At 52.1% G+C, this 20148-nt stretch overlaps 1 protein-coding gene across 1 annotated transcript; it reads right to left on the reverse strand.

Annotated features, from left to right (window-relative positions):
* Window positions 1-4315: 4315 nt before the first annotated feature.
* Window positions 4316-14224, reverse strand: MB (myoglobin). The gene is made up of 3 exons (XM_082664973.1): window positions 14047-14224; window positions 8512-8734; window positions 4316-5008 (listed from the first exon to the last, which is right to left on the reverse strand). The coding sequence occupies exons 1-3, from the start codon at window positions 14139-14141 to the stop codon at window positions 4862-4864; spliced, it is 465 nt and encodes a 154-aa protein (XP_082521099.1). The 5' UTR covers window positions 14142-14224; the 3' UTR covers window positions 4316-4861.
* Window positions 14225-20148: the final 5924 nt, after the last annotated feature.

Genomic DNA, 20148 nt, shown 5'->3' on the forward strand with positions numbered 1-20148 from the left:
TGTTGCTGTCTCACTTTTTTAAACATCTTTATTGGAGTATAATTGCATTACAATGGTGTGTTAGTTTCTGCTTTATAACAAAGTGAATCAGTTATACATATACATATATTGTCGTCACCTGATACCTCCAGCTCTGTTCAGTTGAAGTGTGCTAAGTTGAGCTCAGATGAGTCATCATGTACACAGCTCTTCACAGTTTATCACTTAGAATTTCCCAGCTCTTACCCAAGCACTGATTTCTTTTATGTCCTCTCCAAATTCTCAGCCTGGCTCCACCCCAAAAGCCACAGTCCCAGGCAGAGACATTAGAGCTGGCTTTTAGGGTCTAAAGAGGTCACCTTGGTTGTCCTGGGGGTGTGAGTCCCGTGGATCTCAGAGCAGCAGGTAAAAGGGACTAAAGGTCGAGATCAGACCTCACAATGGAGGGGTTAGACAGATATTCACACCGTCAGACTCACACATATAGCTGCACACACTCTCGGCATCCCCACAGAGACGCCACACACACACACAGATACATAGACCTCAACCTCAGGAACCAGATATTCAGAACCAGGTTCCACTGATGCCTCCTGATCCTAACGTTTACAATGTTTTACAGTTTACAACATGCCATCATGTCCAGGAGAGAAGTAGGGCGGCCTCACTCCCATCTTCAGCTCACACCGTTTGAGCTGGCATGATAGAGCGAGCATTGTGCGAGGGGGTAGGTATGCAAAGATAAGCAAAACTGAGGGGACCCCTACCCTCTCTGCCCAATAAGGGAGAGACAAAAAGCCAAAGGAAACAAAACAAGGGAAAAAAACCAAAGTCATAATTATAAATTGTGGTAAAGATGTCCACTTCTGGAAGTATGGAAGCCTAGATAGTGTGAAATACAAACCTAATACCTCAATGATTCTGGATAAAAAAATACTTGAAAAACTGGGAGAAATGTATAACTGTGCGAGCAAGAAAATAAGGAAAATTCTGAATGATAAATAGCCACGAGGCAGACAATAGGAGAGAGTCATGGAGGACAGTTTGAGCCCATGTAAAAAACATCTCATGGGGATTCCAGAAGGACATAATAGATATGCAAGAAAGGCGACACTTGAAGAGATATTTTATATATAAAAATCCTATTGGGACCTCCCTGGTGGCGCAGTGGTTGGGAATCTGCCTGCCAATGCAGGAGACATGGGTTCGAGCCCTGGTCTGGAAAGATCCCACATGCCGTGGAGCAACTAAGCCTGTGCGCCACAACTACTGAACCCATGTGCCACAACTACTGAAACCCGTGCGCCTAGAGCCCGTGCTCCACAACAAGAGAAGCCACTGCAATGAGAAGCCCGAGCACCACAACGAAGAGTAGCCCTGCTCGCCGCAACTAGAGAAAGCCCGTGTGCAGCAACGGAGACCCAACGCAGCCAAAATATAAATAATAAATAAATAAATAAATTATTTTTTTTAAAAAAAATGCACTTAAAAAAAATCCTATTGGCTGTGTTTCTCTGGAGAATTCTGACTAATAAGCCATCTCGGAGACTAGTCCCTGTGACTGGACCACACCCCCATCTCCTCAGATTCCTCAGGGTTCAGTCTTCTCATCTCCATACTCCCGGAGCCCTAAGCCCATGAGCTCCCCAAAGATGGAGGCAGGCCTGTGGGCTTCCCCAGGGCACCCCAGAGTGAGCCCAGGGCCTGGTATGTTGCAGCCCTCAGTAGGTATTTATCTAATGAATGCATTTCCCTGCTACCTTCAAGACCTAGCACAGATTCTTTTTTTTTTTTTGGCCATGCTGTGGGGCATGTGGGATCCCAGTTCCTCCGTCCAGGGACCAAACCTGTGTCCCCTGTGGTGGAAGCACGGATTCCAGATTCTTTCCTTCTCACTCTCACTCCACAGAAGCTTCACGAAGGAGGAGATCATGTTTACCTTATTTGAAGCTGGGACCCCTAGTCCCAACCTGGGACCTGGCACATAATATTTGCTCAAGAAATATTTGTTAGATCAATGCAGAATATATGCCATTGCAGGATCACATTTAAAAAATTTAGCCTATATATTCCTCTGGGATTTCCTTTCCTCCTTTTCTCTTTCCTTTTAAGACCGCAAGGTATTTCTGTGCCCAAACCTCGAGAAAGGATGTAACAGCTGAAAGCAAGAAAAACGTATCCCTCGCCTGGATTTGCAGATTCAAAAGCTCAGACCTGAGAGGACCAGAAAGAACACACAGAAGGACAAAAGATTTGGAGGAAATCATGAGGCATCCCTGCTGCCCAGGCTGGAAAATCATTTTCTGAACCATCAGAAGGAAAGGAGTTGAAAAGGAAATAAGATTGCAGTTGGTGGCGGTTCCCAGAGAAAGTGGTTCTGTCTCTGCTGGGGGCCACTGCTAGCTCAGAGAGCGCCCTTGTGTGAATGAGGAAAAGGCACCCTTTCCAGGTGCACAGCTTGGCAACTGGATCTAGCCTTATGAGCCCCTCCCGCACCCCAGCCAGGCACCCATGTGCAGTGCACACCCCATATAACCGTACGGGGCAGCCAGGCACAAGCTCTGCTAATCCCTGCCAGAAGCAGAGAAAAGCTCAAACAGGCCTGTGGGGTCTGAACAGAGGAAACCTGTGCTTCATGTCCCAGGCAGAGCCGAACGAGGCTGGGGCGGGTTCCTGGAGAGAAGTGGCGTCAGGCAGAAGGAGCTTTGGGCAGCCTCAGAATTTCCATAGGTGCCTGATGGGGGCAATAACTGAAGACCAGGTGGGGTGCAGCATCCCTGAGGATACTATTGGGGACAGATGACAGCAATGACCAGATTGCCACCTCCCTGCCTATACACACTACAACCTGGCACATGTAAGCTTCTTGGAATTAATTAGTCGAAACCCCAGGGACATTTGGATTGGGGGAGAAACCTCAAAGAGACTGAGATTAAGCAGCTGCCGCCCAGCCACAATGAGGATTCCAAATAAAAATTCAGTTGAGTTGTAGAAAAAAAGAAGTTACCCTTTTTGCACGTCAAAGATATAAACAGATCTTTTTATCTGCTGTGCTCCGCAAATATTTGTTGAACGAATACTTAATGTGTGTGACAAATGCCTGCTACTTCTCTGAGACCCTGAGTTTTATTCTGCCCTGATTTAATTATCAGAGCACATCATCTCCCTGACTAGATTATCATTTGCTTGAGGGCAGGGACCAGATTATTCCACTTTAGATCCTGCACACGTATCCTATACAGAAGTGTTCCTTGCCTGGGCATTCAATGGAGTTACTATATCAATGCACGGAATTTTTCTCCAGACTCCAGGTCAAAAAGCTCCCCTCCTCCTGTTTTCCCCTCCCCTCCTCTCTCAACTTCTCAGACAGCATAAGAATTCCCAAAGCCTGGAGCAGAGCGGGAGGAGGGGGACTTTAACTCTGTCCTCTGATGCTACAGCGCAGCCTGATAAATGAGCCCGTTAGGATTTGAGACGTGTCTGTTTCTGAAGATGGGTTCTGGCCTGTTCAGTGGCCACGAACCTTGGTGTAGTCTGAGGTTTGGAGCAGGGAGGTCGGGCTCATCACAGGGGTCTGGCCACTTGAGAGCAGGGGGCACTAGGTTGCCTGTCCTGGGAGCCCCTGGAGATGTATGGCGCCGAGGACTTGGGCATCTTGGGTGCTCTTCAAGTCCCTCTCGGCTTGGGTACCCACAATGACCCAGACCACCAGACCCCTGTCTGTAGCCTCTGCTCCAGTCGGCTTCCTGGCTGCCGCGGTCACATACCAAGGTTTTATTCTGGGTCCCTGGAGCGAAATGTACACATTCTGCCCATGCAGTTGGCCTTTGTAGACAGGGATTGTGTCTCTTGGCCTGTGTCAGTAAGTTATTCCCCATGCGTCTGTCCTTTCTCTGTGGCCAGAAGGTCAGCGCCTGCCAGCGGCTGGCCGCCTAGCTGTCTCCCCAGCTGGAGTCCCTGCCAGCTTCCAGGCCACACATTAAACCCAGCTCTGCCACTTACTAACTAGTATCCTTGAGTTTATTACCTAAATTGTGGTAACCACAGTGACCACCTTCCCCTGATTCTGCCTCTTCTGCTCTGCGTTCACGCAGCCCCGGGCTCCCGGCACTGATCGACTGCTTGCTGCCCCCACCAGACGAGGCTCTACCCTCCGTCTCCCAGTGCCCAGCACTGTCCCTGCCACTGAGTGGTGGCTCTGCCTCCTGCCCATCCTCTCCCTCCCTCCCTCCCTCCTCCCCATAAGGCTCCCTGCACACACAATCCCATCATGGCCTTTTCTCCCTCTGAACCCCCCCCTTCACTTGCTCCAGGGGATGAAAAACACCAGGCAGAGTCTATGGCATGCGAGTCTTTTATTGAGCCAGGTGAGTCACTCCATCACCTGAGAAGGTACACTCATGTTCCAGATACCACGCGCCCCAGGGGCTGGGTGTGGCTGTCCAGTCCAGCCCGGACCTTCCCTGTGCAAGGGGACATTCTACCTTCTTCACGGGGTGAGTTGATGGATCAGAGAATTATGGCTGGCGTTTAGGTGGACGGTTTGGATTGGGGATTTAAGGTGAGGTTGGAAGGAATTGGGTTGGGATTTAGGTGAAAGGAGAATTGAGTGGGACCCAAACTCTGCCGGCCACCGTGAGGAGAGCCAAGCTTCTCCTGGTTACCAAGCTGACGACCCTCCACAGGAAGCCCGGTCCCCAGGCACGTGAAACCACCTGAACAAACCCTCATCCCCCTCCCTGCCCCCAGCCCCTCCGCATCTCCCACCGCCTCTCACAAACAAAGCAGGCACTCACTCAGAAGCAGGCACTACAGCTACACAAGATTAAGTCCCCTCCCTCCCTGCCCAGGTGGGTGGGGAGAGGGGCATGGGGGGTGAGGCTTAGCCATGGAAGCCCAGCTCCTTGTACTTGGCGGCGATGTCCTTCCGGAACAGTTCCAGGGCCTTGTTCATGGCTCCCTGGGCATCGGCACCGAACTCCGCAGGATGCCTGCTGTGCAGAACATGGATGATGGCTTCCGAGATGAACTGCAAGGACAGGGGCAGAGGGGGGTACTGGTCACAGGCAGGACAAGCCAGGGGCCAGATGGGAATCAGCCCGAACCCATCTTCTCTTTATTCTAGGGTCGTTTATTGAGCACTTACTATCTATCAGAAATGCTGCTGAACGGCCTCCATGGATTAACTCCTTCAATCCCCACAACCTCGTGAGACAGGTACAGATGGGGAAACGGAGGCCCATCTTGGTACAGATGAGGAAAGGTCAGGCCATGGAACCACGGTCAAGGGGCTAGGTGGGCTGGCTCACCAGCTACCCTCAGCTGTGCTCAGCTCGAGGACCCAACCTCGGAGAGGAAGGGAAATACTCCTACTCCATGGTTTTATCCAGGATTTGGCGCTCCGAAAATCTAGAAAGAAACTATTTCCATTTGTGTGTATTTAATTTTTGCGTTTAATGGCTTAGGACGGTGATTGCTTTAAATAGCCTTTTTGGGGTTTGGGCAGGGGGTCAGAACATCATATTTTCTGTGCCAAGCACAGAGTTGGTACTCAGAAGTATAGGTGGGAGAGAAGGAGAGAAGGGAAGAGGAAAGGGTTCAGGCCTACGACTCAGCCCCAGGACCAACTGTATCTTACACCAGCCTCACCTTCACTCTTTGCTTTCCCATCCACAATGTCATTACCCGGAAAATGGACACAGGCCATCTCTACAGCACGGGGCTGCTTTAGGGACTGAAAGATCTTGTGTCTGTAAGAAGCTACTGTGCTTTTTCAACGGTTCAGAAAGATTTGATGCCACTCACTACTGGGGCCTGTGGTCAAAGGGTGTCATTTTACAGAGGCCCAGACTGAGGTCACGTAGCAAGTGGACCCAGGGGATCGTGGACAAATGACAGCCAGAGCCAGGGACAGAGACAGAGAGGGCACCGCGGTTGGGTTTGCCCATTTTCTCCGGCGTCCGGGGTGCAAGTGGCCAAAAGCAGGGTGGGGTTGGGTGAGCGGGGGGGAGCATGTACTGCGGGCAGCCTCAGAAGCACAAATGTCAACATCTAGTAAGCCCTGCCTGGCTCAGAAACGGGGACAGCTCCACAAACACCTGCTGCTGGGCATCGATGTGGACATGTGTTTAATTCTCTTTTAATGTCATAAACACAACAAGAGGAAGTGGGGGGAGGGACTGACGTCAGCAAGCCCTGCCCATGGAGAACTCAGAGACCCAAGTTCCAGGCCCAGCTCCCTGACCTCCATGTGTGACCTCACCTGTAACATAGGGGCTCGTGACCCCATTAGGTCCTCCCACTCAGTTTTCCTGAGTCAGTGGCTGAGCCACAAATACTTAGAAAATCGTGGGCTGGGGCAGCTGGCAGATTGAGTAAAGATAGTTGCTTTTAGCACCCAGCGCCCTCTGTGCCCCTTCACTCACAGGTGAGAAGGAGAAATTTCTTATGAAGAACACAGACGAAGGTTCCATAGTGAGGGAAAGAGTAGACATGGGGCTCTGTCTTGATTCTTTTGCAGGGATTATGCAGTAAATTAAACCTGTTTTAAGTAGACCTGGGTTCTAGTCTGCTAGCTGGTAGTGCTACCTTGGCTCTATCATTTTCCCTCTCTGAGCCGGTCTGCTCATCCCTAGAGAGGGGATCCATCATTCGAGTCGTGTTGTGAACACCTCCACGTGCCACTGGGGCTCAGACAGAGGAGGAGCCGGGGTCTGCCCTTGAGGAGCTCGTGTCCCAGCCAGGAGACAGCTGGGTAAAGAGACAAATTACAGTACAGCCGGGCAGGCGCCATGGCAGCGGTGAGGATAAATGCCTTCGCAGCGGAGGGCTGGCAGATGGAGCAGCTGACTGCCTCAGGGGCCAGAACAGAGGCAGTGGCTTCTGAGCTGGGCCTCGGAGGATGAACAGGGATTTGCCAAGAGAAGACGGGGAGGGCAGGGACCACCGCTCGTGCAGAATCTCAGAGGCAGGACCTGCTCCTCATGTCTGGAGTGCTGAGATGGGCAGGCAGGATTGTTTGTGTGTGACTTGGGGGAGCAGGTAGGGGTGCAGGGTGGTGAGGCTGAAGAGGATGGTGGTGGTGGTTGTTCGTGGGAGATGCTGTGCCACAAGGGATTAAGAGCTTGGGTTCTAGAGTACCATAGATCAGATTGTACCTCCTGGCTTATAAGCTGGGTGACCTGGGGCAAGCTACTTAACCTCTCTGAGCCTTCAGTTTCCAAATCAGTAAAATGGGGATGAGAAGAGTACCTACCTGGGGAAGAGAATGCTAACTGCCTGCCCAATGTCCATTTTCTCCTTCTTCCTTGTAAGAGAACACTAGTTGTATTTGGAGTGGTAATAGGCTACATTTCCCAGCTTGCCATGCGTATAGATGGTCTTGTAACTAACTTCTGGCCAATGAAATGTAAAAAACATTGTTGGATGAGATTTCCGGGGCTCCTTAAAAGAGAGACTTCCTCTCTTCCTCTTGCTCTGTTTGGAATATGGGCTAGACGGCTGGAGCTCCAGCAGCTATCTTGGACCACAAGTCAACTTTGAGGGTGGACACCACATGCCAAGGATGGCAACACAGAAAGAACCTGCATCCCTGGTGACTGTGGGACTCCCATAACAGCTCTGCGCTCCCTACCTCTGAACTTCTTTTATGTGAGAGGAAAAGAAAACACTGAATGCAATTCCTAAGTTCATGGGGAAATCGTGAGAATTCCGTGCAGTGACCCAGGCAAATAGCTTATCATGGCCCATCCTAACTGGGAGCTATCATAATTATCCTTACCTTCCCTGCTGCACCAACCTGCCTGCTGCTCCCATCCCCAGAGGTGATATCCACAGGATCCTTTATCCCCCAGAACCCTACTGCTCCCTCTTGCCACATCCCCTCCTCCCACTGGGTCTAGACATAGGACTCGAAGCTCAGGCTCTCCCCAGCCCACCCAACTTCTCAGCCCATCACAGGGCGTTCAAACCAACTACTTATGCCTCTGACACCTGAGGCTTTCTCTCTTCATCTGCAAAGATGCAGGAACTAATAATTCCCACCCGGAATTGAGCCCACGTTGCTGAACTCCTGCCAACGAGACATGTATGTCTCCGACTCCCAGTGTCACAGGGGTTAGGAGCCGGGGTTCTGGAGGAATAGAGACCTAGTCTGAATCCTGGTTCTGCCACTTGCTGCTTCTGTGACCAGGGACAAGCTACTTAACCTTTCTGTGCCTCAGTTTCCTCATCTGTCGAGTGGGTGTGATAATGGTACCTACCTGTGGAGAGAATGCAAGTTGTGCATCCCACATCCACTTCCTCCTTGGTAACAAGATACTAATTTGAGGGAGAAATATGTTGACTCTCAATGACCCAGGAGGAAGGTAAAGTGGGTGGCAGCCCACTTTACAGATGAGGAAACGGGGGAACAAAGAGGAACGACATAGGTCACCCAGCAAGTTACTGGCTGAGCTGGGACTTGAACCCAAATCTCATGCCCTTGAGGCCTCTCCTTCCATCCTCCCAGCCGCCCCCGTCCCCGCCACCCACCTCCAGGTACTTGATGGGAATCTTGTGCTTGGTGGCATGCGACTGGGCCAGGGGCTTCAGCTCCGCGTCATGATGCCCCTTCTTCTTGAGGATGGCCCCCAGGGCGGTGAGCACGGTGTTGCCATGCTTCTTCAGATCCTCTGAGGCCTTCATGTCAGCCTCTGTCTTCAGGTGCTTGAACTTGTCAAATTTCTCCAGGGTCTCGGGATGACCCTTAAAGAGCCTGTGGGCACACGGAGGGCTGGAGTCAGATGCAGGGGTCTGGAGGTGGCCAGACCTGAGTTCAAGCCCACGCTCTCCCAGTTCCCAGCTATGTGACCTTGGGTAACTCACTTCACCTCTCTGTGCCTCAGTTTCATCCAAGGAATGGAGATAACAAGTCCCTCCCTATAGAAGCGTGAGGATTAAATGAGATAGTATATGCTGAGGGCCACACAAGAAGTGTATAAATGCTTCCTATTATTAAATATTTTTATCATCATCTTCTCCTTCTTCATTGTTACAGTGAAAGGCAGGAAAGAAAGACATCTCTGCGTTGCACCCGGTTTCACCCCCATTTCCTCTAAGCTGTTGGGAGCATAGATGACTAAATGGCGTCACAGTGGAGCAGGGAAAAGGGGGAGCACTGGGGCCAAAGGACCTGGATTTGCTGAGCACCCACTGTGTGCCAGGCCCGTGCTAGGCTCTGCACCTGTGCTTCCCCTTGGGGACATATTATTCCCACTTTACAGATGAGAGAACAGAGGCTAAGAAGTGTGAAGTCCTAGCTCAATATTACATGACCGGGGTGCCGAAGAGCCAGACTGAAATCAGGTCTGAGTGACTCAAAAAGTAGCCCATGCAGGGAACCATCTCTGCAGCTTCCTGCCTGGGGATCGCCCTTTGATTTCTTAAATACTTCTGGCTCCAGGAGACTCACTACTACCTGTGAGAGCCGTTCCAGTCTGAGCTCAGAAACCTTAGAAGGCTCTTGCTTATTTTGCTCTGACTCCTTGCACCTCCCTGGCCCCTCACAGTACCGATGGTGAGGGTCCCTGGTGGGAGCCACCGCTAAGGACCAGGTCCCCGCTCCTGCCAGGGTCCCAGTGAGCTGGCCACAGTGATCTGAGCAGCCACCTGTCACCTTGGACCTCAGTCTTTCCTGCTGAGGAAAGGTGGAGGTTAGTTAAAGGGAGTCATACCTGCCACCTGGGCGGGAGTGATTTTCCCCAGTTCACTCGTGGGCAAACGGAAGACCACAGAGGTAGGTGAGTTGCCCAGGGTCACGTGTCTGGTCAGTGGCAGAGCCCAGACACAAACCCGCATGAATGGTTCCATAACTCACGCTCTCTCCTTTGTGTCGCACCCTGAAACCTCTGCAGGAGTGACCCTGTCTGCCCTGACTCCCCCTTCTCCTGTCTAATGCCTTCAGTTCTTTTAAAGGTTCCTCTTTTGTAGCTTCCTGGTTTTGCGACACACTTAAACCTAACTGTGAACACACTCCAGTGTGCACAAGTATCTCATGGCACACACCCATACTCACAGGCGCGTGCACACACACGCACATGCATGCACAACGTAGCACGGACGGGAAGCGCTCCCTTTCCCAGGGGGCGTATCCCTGCCGCTTCCCCAGAACACCCAGGGCTGTCCACAGCCATGCCCAATGTCACCACCTCATCTAGGGCCCCGGCCAAACCTTGTACATCACTGACAGCTCATCCCTGGCACCTTTCACGCAAGGGTCCCTGGGCTCCTGACTATTATTATCTGGTGACAATGATCCTTGAACTCCTGCCTGACAGATGCAAGACCCAGAACCCACAGGCGAAGGCCTGAGGTCGGGACACTGGAGGAAGACTGTCTGGGGCAGAAGAGGGCCAAGGACCTGGGACCCAAGGCGGCCAGGGATCTCAAACATTTTGGGAGTTCCCTGGATGTCTGGGAGAAAGACGTCGGCACTGAGAATTATGGAAGCTGAGCTCTGGCCCCAGCTCTGCCTCCGATGTGCTGTATGACCTTGAAGAAGTCACTCGGTTTCTCTGGGTCTTGGCGTAACTATCTATAAACCAAAAAGGTTGGTCTAGCTGATTTCTCAGCCTCCAAGTTCTAAGGCTTGACCTCCACCTCACCCTCCACTCTCAGCACCTGCCAGCCAGAGAGAGAGCCGGGTTTGCTTTAAACAGGGCAGAAAAATTGGGCTCAGGAGCGCCCACCGATCATCCTGGCATCACACAGCTGCCTCCCTCCCTTGGCCCCAAGTCCTGCAGCTGGGAGCCGCCAGGGCAGCCACAGGAGGCCATACCTGCACATCTGTGACAGCAATTGCCCGGAAAATGAGCAGATGGCAGGCCCTCGCCCTGTAGACATGGGTGGAGGGCTTTTCTCCAGCGTTTCAGAAGGGCCCACAGGCCTTGTGTTTTCATCCTCGATCCTATCATCAACCTGCCTAGTTTATCACAGGCCTGCTGGCAAGTCAGAGGGAAAGGAGGCCATCTCCCAGCTGTTCTCTGAGCTGAGGCCCAATCAGACACCCACACGGAAGACCTAGGACTCTCCCAGGCCTGCACAAATCCTTCTCTGCTCTAGAACCCAAGAACCAGATGAGGATGGGAATTCATCTCCAGTGTGTCAAGACTGTGGGACGATGTAGCGTAGGGGTCGAGAGCAGGCGCACTGATCCAAGTGGCCTGGATTTGAACTCCAGCTGTGGGACTTTGGGCAAGTTACCTAACCTCTTTGTTCAATGTAGTGATCATAATAATATCTACCTCATAAGGTTGCTGTGAGGCTTAAGTGAGTAAATATATGTGAAACACTTAACACAGGGCCTAGCAATCACTGCGTACTGTATATCTATATAAACATTTGCTGTCCTCTTTACCATCTCTAGCACCATGGTCACCATCACCATTCTTTCCTCCATCACCATCACCATCGTTAGGATTGGGAATTTTTGGTCCTGTCTGTAGCTGCCATTGGGTGGCTGGGACTCTTGGGCCGTGTCTCCTCCCAGCGACATGAGACGTATTGGCCACCAGCAGTGGCTTTCAAACTTTCCATGGCCTCAAAATCCTTTGTTCAAATGCAAAAATAAGTAAAGCAGAAAAGATTTGGGGAACGGAAGGAAAGGCAGGGGCCTGAAGCCCTCTCAGCAGCCTCCACCCTCCCGAAGCCCCCCTTTCCTGGAGCCAGACTCTCCGACTGACCTGCCAGCTATTATGTTCTAGAACATAATGGTCACATACTTGCAGTGAAGCCCTCAGTGTTTTATTAACAGACTCAGCTGAACAGAATTTGCCCTCTTTTATAATCAGAGGAGTGGGAGAAATGACCTTTTCTAGATGAGTAAGAAAGCCCAGGTTCAGCATCTGGAACAGAACCAAAAGGTCAGATCTTAAAGGGGCACTTTCAGCCCTAGGAGTTAGCAGCCCCTTCTCCTTGTCTCCATATCCCAAACACTAAGAGAGCAGAACCAGTTGGCGTGGTTTCTGCATGTCCTACAGCCTAAGATGTGACAGGCTGTTGGGCTCTCTGGGGCCTGCCAGGGGCCAGCAGTCTCCAGCATCATGTCTCGTCCCTGGCACCTGGCCCCCGGCAGTTCTCTCTGATCCACCCTGGGAAAGGAGGAGATGTTTCCCCATGACTCAATACCCCAAGTCTCCTTCAAGACATCCAAGTCACCGACTTAGGGCTGGCAGCCCCCAGATCACCTGGGAAAGACTCCTGCTCGGCAAAATGGTCTCCCACCCCAGCTACCCGGCCTCCTCTCCAAAAGTAAGGTGGGATCATGGACTCAGAGAATGCCAGGGCATGAGAGCAGGCAGGGATCTCAGAGACAGCGGCAGGCAATCCCTCCTCTCAGCAAATAGGGACATGGGACCCAGAGAGGACTAGCGACTGTCCAAGGTCACACAGCAAATGGATGGCTGAGGAGTTGATGTCAACTTTGGGGGAGACTTTTGTCCAATCAGGCAGGACCTGTTGCAGCCCAAGGAGCCAATTGACAGAGACACAAGAGGAGAAAGACATAAAGGAACACCCCAAGATGCCAGTTAGATTCAACAGAGAACTTGACTGTCCTCTCTCAAGTGTTTCTGGCATGGACCATTAAGGGCTCGACCTCCAGATAACAGGGCTTCTAGGACTGGGCATTCTCCCCAGATTTGGGAGCTGGAGATGGGTGAAACCTGAGGGAGGCTGAAAGGGCATCTAAGTGGGAGAGGATAACCTACTCTGGCTCATACACAAGGAGAAATTCATCTGTAAATTAAAGCGTGAAAGACAATCCGTTCACTGGTGGTAACTGGGGCCCACCTTCTCCCACATGCAGAAATATTGAGGTACATACATCCCATTAGGCTTTTGACCTGTGCTGCCCAGAGCATGAGAAAGGGCCAGGAGGAGGGGAGAGCCCGTCACCATCTGGGGAGGAAGGCAACTGGGACATGAGATTCTATTGACCAGCCACAAGCCATTTTCTACTTAAAAATCTCAGAAGTTTGTGGGGGGCGGGTTGTTTGTTTATTCAGGAAGCCCTTGCTACAGAAGGCGAGATGTGCTTGGAGGCTCTCCTGAGCCCTCAAATTCAAGACATACTCAACATCAGAAGTCACTAACGGGTCTCTGTCTTCTGTTTACTAATTATAATTCTTTAAAGGGCCCAAGTCTAAGCTTCGTCTATAATAGTTATTAACATCTTCTGGGACTCACTCTATGCCAGGAATTAGGCTGGGCCCCCTACAGGCATCATCTTATTTAATTCTTATTTCCACTCTATAACGTATATATTAGGATTTCCACCCATTTTATTTATTTATTTATTTATTTTCCGGTACGCGGGCCTCTCACTGTTGTGGCCTCTCCCGTTGCGGAGCACAGGCTCCGGACGCGCAGGCTCAGCGGCTATGGCTCACGGGCCCAGCTGCTCCGCGGCATGTGGGATCTTCCCGGACCGGGGCACGAACCCGTGTCCCCTGCATCAGCAGGTGGACTCTCAACCACTGCGCCACCAGGGAAGCCCCCACCCATTTTATAGGAGAAGAAATTGAGGCTCAGAGAAGTTGTGTACCTTCTTAAAGGTCACACAGTTTCTCGGTGGCAGAGCCAGCTCTAGAACTACATACCTCATGTTGAAAGCCATGTCTTAGCCTTGACATTTTATAGACTTTAATGGACTTGTGACTCTGGGGTCATCCTTCCCTTCTCACGTCCTTTTTGTCCTCATCCACTAGGTGAGGTGAGACAGATCTCTCAGATTTTTCTTGTTAATTCTGTCTATAATTCTAGGTTATCACTTAGTGGGCTCTAGGCATCCAGGATTTGATTGTCAAGCTCCTTTCAGCTGCTGGCATAGGTGTGAGATGGATCCCCTTTCCTTTCCTGACTCCAATCTCTGACACATAAAAGCAAAGGAGAATCAGATAAGAGTTTTAACAAAGTCAACTAATGCAGCCAGCTGGTCAACCCCGGGCAACCGTTCCACCTTGCAGGCAAACATTCTTGATCTTTGGGAGGGAAGTAGGTGATAGGGGCAATGGGGTTTCTTCCTTTTACCTGATGAGGATGTCCTGCCCATGGCCTGCGAGATCAGCCTCCACCTTCCCCCAGACGTTCAGTACCAGCTGCCATTCTCCGTCGCTGAGCCCCATGGCACAGTCTGAAGAAGAGAAGAAGAGCAAGGCTAGGCTGACTGTGTATCCTGGCTCCGACCGCTGGGGTCTGAGGCTGCCTGGCCCTAAAGGGATTTTATACCTTCCCGGATGCTTGACAGAGATCACTTGACACCTCGCTCACTCTCTCCCCCCCACCCCCTTGCACCCCCCCCCCTTTCATGCAGGGGTCTAATCTTTTCATTTCTCTAGCCCTCACATGGAAGCTATTTTGAGGCAGGTGCCGTTGGGGGGTGGTAGGACAACTCAGGCCTCAGGTTGGGGGGGGGGAGGAGCTGTGTGTGTGGAAGGAGTGGGGCGGAGGTTGGGTCACTCTCTGGACTCTCGGAGGCCAACAGAAAGGGCATGACCAAGGCTGATGCCAATGGCCTGAAACCCAACTCCCCCTTCTGTCAGCCATCCTGTTTATTAGCCAGGGCAGCCGTCACCCTGGCTGGCCCCGGGACTGTCCCGGCCCTTAGCAGTCGCTTTGTCCACCTTCTGCCCACTTTGCCAGAATGCCCTCACCCATCAGGGTGGTGGGAAGGGGCTAGATGGTTTCCTTGCTTATAGCTGGGTGGACCCAAGCAGATCCGTAACCTCTTGGAGTCTGCATTTTCCCACTCCACCCAGAAAACTCCTGGCTTCACGGTCTTGCTCACATATTTCTCTCTGAAAAGTTTCTCTGGGGCTTCTCTGGTGGCGCAGTGGTTGGGGGTCCACCTGCCAATGCAGGGGACACCGGGTTCGTGCCCCGGTCCGGGAAGATCCCACATGCCGCGGAGCGTCTGGGCCCGTGAGCCATGGCCGCTGAGCCTGCGCGTCCAGAGCCTGTGCTCCACAACGGGAGAGGCCACAACAATGAGAGGCCCGCGTACAGCAAAAAAAAAAAAAAAAAAAAAAAAGTTTCTCTGGATACACCCCTCAAGGTCCACTTCACTGCTTGCCTTTCCACTGCTCTGCGTGTGCTCCTGCTGTACTCCTCACCCCGTTGCATAATATTCCTTTGTTTCCATGCTGGCCCCTCCATTAGTACCAAAGCAGCCAATACTCACAGAGACTTTGCTGGGTGCCAGGCCCTATTCCAAGCACTTTACATTCGGTAACTCGTGTAGGCCCCCAACAGCCCTATATGATAAATACGGACATTACCACCATCTCAGGGAGGCAAGTTAGGGAAATCTGCCATGGCCGCACAGCTAGTTGTTGGAAGCGTTGGTATTTGAACCCAGGAGTTCAGGCCCCCAAATCCATGCTCCTGAACACCCTACTTTGATTTCCACATGGTCAGGGGCTTTGTTTTATTCATCTGTGTATTTCTTGGACCTTGCACAGCACTGTGTGCCACATTTGAACTGAATAAATGTTCATTGAATAAAAAGATGGCTGGCCTTGCAAGGAAGGCAAGGGGAGGATGATCAGCCTTTATTTTATATCCATCCATCCATCCATCCATCCATCCATCGTCCATTCATCCACCCACCCATCATCCGTCACTCATCCATCCGCCTACCCAACCATCATCTGTCCATCCATCCATCCATCCATCCATCGTCCATTCATCCACCCACCCATCATCCGTCACTCATCCATCCACCTACCCAACCATCATCATTCCTCCATCCATCCAACACACAGTTATAGAGTACCTACTGTGTGTCAGAAACTGTGCTACATGCTGAGGACACAAAACCAGATAAAACACATCCTGACGTTCAAGAAACTCAGTCTCCTAGGGGAGATAAGTAAGAGGAACAAAATGACAGTACAGTTTATTTAGTGCTATGATCAAGGTTTACACAGAACGTTACAGCTTACAAAGTGCCTCCTTGGGCAGGATTATATCTAATCTTCCCAATGGCCCTGCGAGGAAGCAAATATCACCCCATTTTACAGCTGTGGACCACGAGGCTCAGAAAGGATAAGCAGGTGTCCTGGCCATCCTGGGTCTGTACTGGACGTGTCAGTTATGGCTGCCCCACGTATGCAGCCCTTTCTAAAGATAACTGCCCTGCCCCAGCGCCCGCAGTCATGTCCGCTCTCCAAGCCTGTTGCTAGGCGCAGCGGATTGGACCAGGACTGGGACTTAACCCGAGGCAGCCAATGGCAGGGCTCCGTCAATGTCTATTAACTACAGCGTCAGATCCCTGGCGAGAATGGGCTAGGTGGTAGGAAATGCAGGGTCAAAGAGGGTTTCGTGGCCAACGCTGGGAAAGACCCCCAAACTTGGGTAAGACCCCTGTGCAGCCTTGGGTCTCCATTCTGACCGCTGAAAAGCTCACTCCAATTGCAGTTTGAGGATTACCGTCAGCTGCCACTCCTCTGTGACCCCTTGTGTATCCTTGAGTGGGACCAATTTATTTACTGAGCTGATTCCTAACAACCAAAAGGGCCAGAGGCACACAGGCCCCTTCCTGACAACGTGCCACACTGAGGCCCCGTGTTAACCCAGGACACCGAGCTGGTGAGCCTCCAGGAACCGTGAAGCCTTCACAGTGGAAGGTTCAGCAGCAAGTTGAGTAGCTAAAATGCCATAGGGGTTTTCTGGGGGGCTAGTATTCGTTCATTTGTTCATTCACCGGCCTGGTATGGAAGGCCTTCTCTGTGCCAGGCCCAGGATCAAAGGAAAAGGCAATTCTGAGAGATACTGCCGAGGGCTCAGCTCCTACTTCTGGCCCCTTGCTGGAGGGTGAGCCCAGCAGCGTGGGAGGGGAGGGCAGAAGGAAGAGAGGCAGCACATTGCCCCTGGCCTGGGCCGGCCACTTGGGGCCCATCGGTGACACCCGAAGAGAATCAGCATGGCTAGCTTCTGATTTACGTCCTCAGCCCTGGCAGGGCCGTTTTCAAACACCCTCTGGCCGGTGCTCTTTTGAGAACCTCAGAGCATCCCCGAGGGGCTGGCAGGGCAGGGTCGATCATTATCCCACCTGGCTGTACAGAAATGAAGGCCTGGAGAGGTTATGCACCCACTCGAGGCTGGTGAACGGCAGAGCTGGAATCCACAGCCCTCGTCCCGTCTCCAGCCTCCCGAGTTGTCTGGAAACCGCCTGAGTACTTAAAATCTCATCAACTCTCCCAGCGCTAAAGTGTTTAATATGAAGCTGTCACCTCCTTGGCAGGCGCCCCCATTAACTGGCAAGTTCATGGAAAACTGTGGCTTTGAAGTTGATGAACCTTTTCAAGTTTTACCTTTTAAGTTAATAGGAAGGAACCAACATTTGTTTGTACTTACACATCTCTACAACAGAACTGGCGGTACCTAGGAGTTTGCTATGGCTACCTGGAGTCGCCAGCTTCGTTTAGGAGCTATAATTATCCCTGTGACAGCCTTCAAACAGCCGGGCCAGGGAAACTGGAAAGTCACAGGATAGGAAAGCCAGGCTGTCTCTGGGTACAAAACTTTCTGCAGCCTTACGCACTCCCGTCACGTACATGTGCACAGGCGTGCACACACACAGGTGGGGTAGTCTGACACCCAGTGGGGCAGGACTGGATCGCACCAAGTGAGACCTGCCCCCTCCTCTTTTTCCCTTTCATATCACAGAATCCTATGAATGGGAAAATCTGAGCCTTGTAGACTCATCCTCAAGTCTTCAAATTCTGGACACTTGAGATTCCAGAGTTACAATTCTAGAGGGCCGAAGTCTTCAACTTTCACCACTCTGAACACTTAGATTCTAGGTTCCAGAGTCAGAAAGCTAGAGAAAGAGAAATCTAGAATGATAGGGCCACGGGATCTTGGAGCTAACAGAGGCCTTCGATAGTGTCCTGTCCAAGTTCCCACTAAATGCAGGAATTCTCCCTACAGATCATCATCTAGCATCTGCTTGAATACTCCTAAGAGCAGTGAGCTCACTACCTAAAGCTTTAAAGAGGCTTCTTTTTTTTTTTTGCTGTGCGCGGGCCTCTCACTGTTGTGGCCTCTCCCTTGCGGAGCACAGGCTCCGGATGCGCAGGCCCAGCGGCCATGGCTCACGGGCGCAGCCACTCCACGGCATGTGGGATCTTCCCGGACCGGGGCGCGAACCCGCGTCCCCTGCATCAGCAGGCGGACTCTCAACCACTGCGCCACCAGGGAAGCCCTAAAGAGGCTTCTTTATATCAGACCGAAATATGCCTTCCTGTCACGCTCAGTCCCTTGTCCTGGCTCTGGTGCTCCTTCGGGATGGGGAGGAACAGTCGAGGGAAGCTCAGGCTCACCTCAGACTTTTCCTGTCCAGACCACACATCCCAGGGCTTTCACTGAGCACCCTTGGCTGGCAAGGTCAGCCACAGCCTGTTTGGTGGGAAAAGGCCCCTTCTGCATCTTCAGTATCTGGCGACTCTCACCTCTCGTCACTCACATACACAGAGAGAACTCTCTAGCAAGGGGCGTCCAGTGCCCCTCTGCACGGGTTTGAGTCCCCAGGTGACTGAGCACCAGGCCCTCTCTTTCAAAGGTCACAAGTCCAGTCTGGGTGACCTGGGAATTTGTGAGCCCTTATGCAGCCAACAACTCCCTCCAGTGAATGGGGGGTTGGGGGGTGTTACACTTTAAGGCTCCACTGTAAGGACCAAAAATGGAAAGAAAGAGCATTTTGGGTCTTCAAAGCTGCAGGTCCCCTCAGCCTTGGCCACCCTCCTTCCTCCTCCTCCCAGGAGCTGCCCCTTTGGAGGTCAGCCTGGCATGGGCAGTGCCTCCCTCCCCCACACCACCACCCCTACCCACCCCCCTACCCCCCCCCCCACCTCGGCTTGCTCTTTCCTGGAAGAGTCTGCCTCCTGGACCAGTGCCAGGCCTGACTCAGAGCAGGGCTGCGGCCTGGAGCCTGCAAGACCTGCTGAGGTCATCGACGGAGCAGTAGGACCCCCAAGCTGGTCCCCAGACTCTACTTGGGCTCACTGCCCACTCCCCCCAGCCCCCAGCAGCCATTGTACTGACCATGTCTCCCCTTCTGCCCAGCTGTCCTCCTAGAGCCTCCAGCCAAGCAGTGGGCTGGGGGCGGGGAGAGGTGTCACAGCAGCTGGGAAGCCTCACGGGGAGCTAAAAATACAGTTTATACGGCAAGGCTCCTCCTCTCCCTGGAGGCCCAGAGGGGCTTATTGGACGAGGGCTCTCAGGGACACCAGGATCCCAATATTCCGGTCAACAGGTGTGGCCCAGGGGCACCAGCCTCCCTTCCCCTCCCCCGCTCCCCAGCCTCTGAGGCTTGGAGTCACTTCTCCAGCCCCACCTTCCACCTGTCACCTGGGCGAGCCAACCCCACCTCCACAGTCCCCCTCCCTCATCAGTCCTCCCTCCCTCCCTCCCTGGCCCATCTCTTGGAAACAGCTGCGCCTCCAGGAATCCGCCCCCATCACCGCATGCCACCCCTTTCCCAGCAGGTGTGCCCTCCCCCCCACCCACCTTGGCTCCAACATAGATGCAGCCTTCTCCTCTCTCTCTGCTTTGGGGTGCGGCTCCCCATTTCTACCCTGTGAGCTTCCTCAGAGGCAGGAATGTAAAAACCACGGACACACAGCCCTTACTGCCCCTCACAGCAGCCCTTTTCAACAGACACTTTTAAAAAATTTGAAGTATAGTTGATTTACAATGTTTCAGGGTAGACACGGGTTTTTTTTGAATTTTATTTTATTTATTTTTTTATACAGCAGGTTCTTATTAGGTATCTATTTTATACATATTAGTGTATATATGTCAATCCCAATCTCAGGGTAGACACTTTTATAAACGCCACTTTTCACAAGAGGAAACTAAGTCACAGAGAGGTTTAGTTGTCCAAGGTCACAGAGCTGGGAAACGGCCAAGCACGAAATTCGAAACCAGGCAGTCCGGTTTCAGAGTATGTGCTTCACAGGTAGGACCTGGTCTAACTTTAGATCCTCCCTCTTCCCCCTTTCACCTTTTTTGCCAGCCTCTAGCAAAGGGCCAGGTCGATAAGCTCTCTGAATTGTTTATTCTATTGAACTGAGTCGCTTCCTGGAGGTGAAGGCAAAGACAGCGTGCTGGGAGGCTGACAATTGGGGT

The sequence above is a fragment of the Grampus griseus genome (genome assembly GCF_964374135.1).
Source record: "Grampus griseus genome assembly, chromosome: 11".
Lineage (NCBI taxonomy): Eukaryota > Metazoa > Chordata > Mammalia > Artiodactyla > Delphinidae > Grampus > Grampus griseus.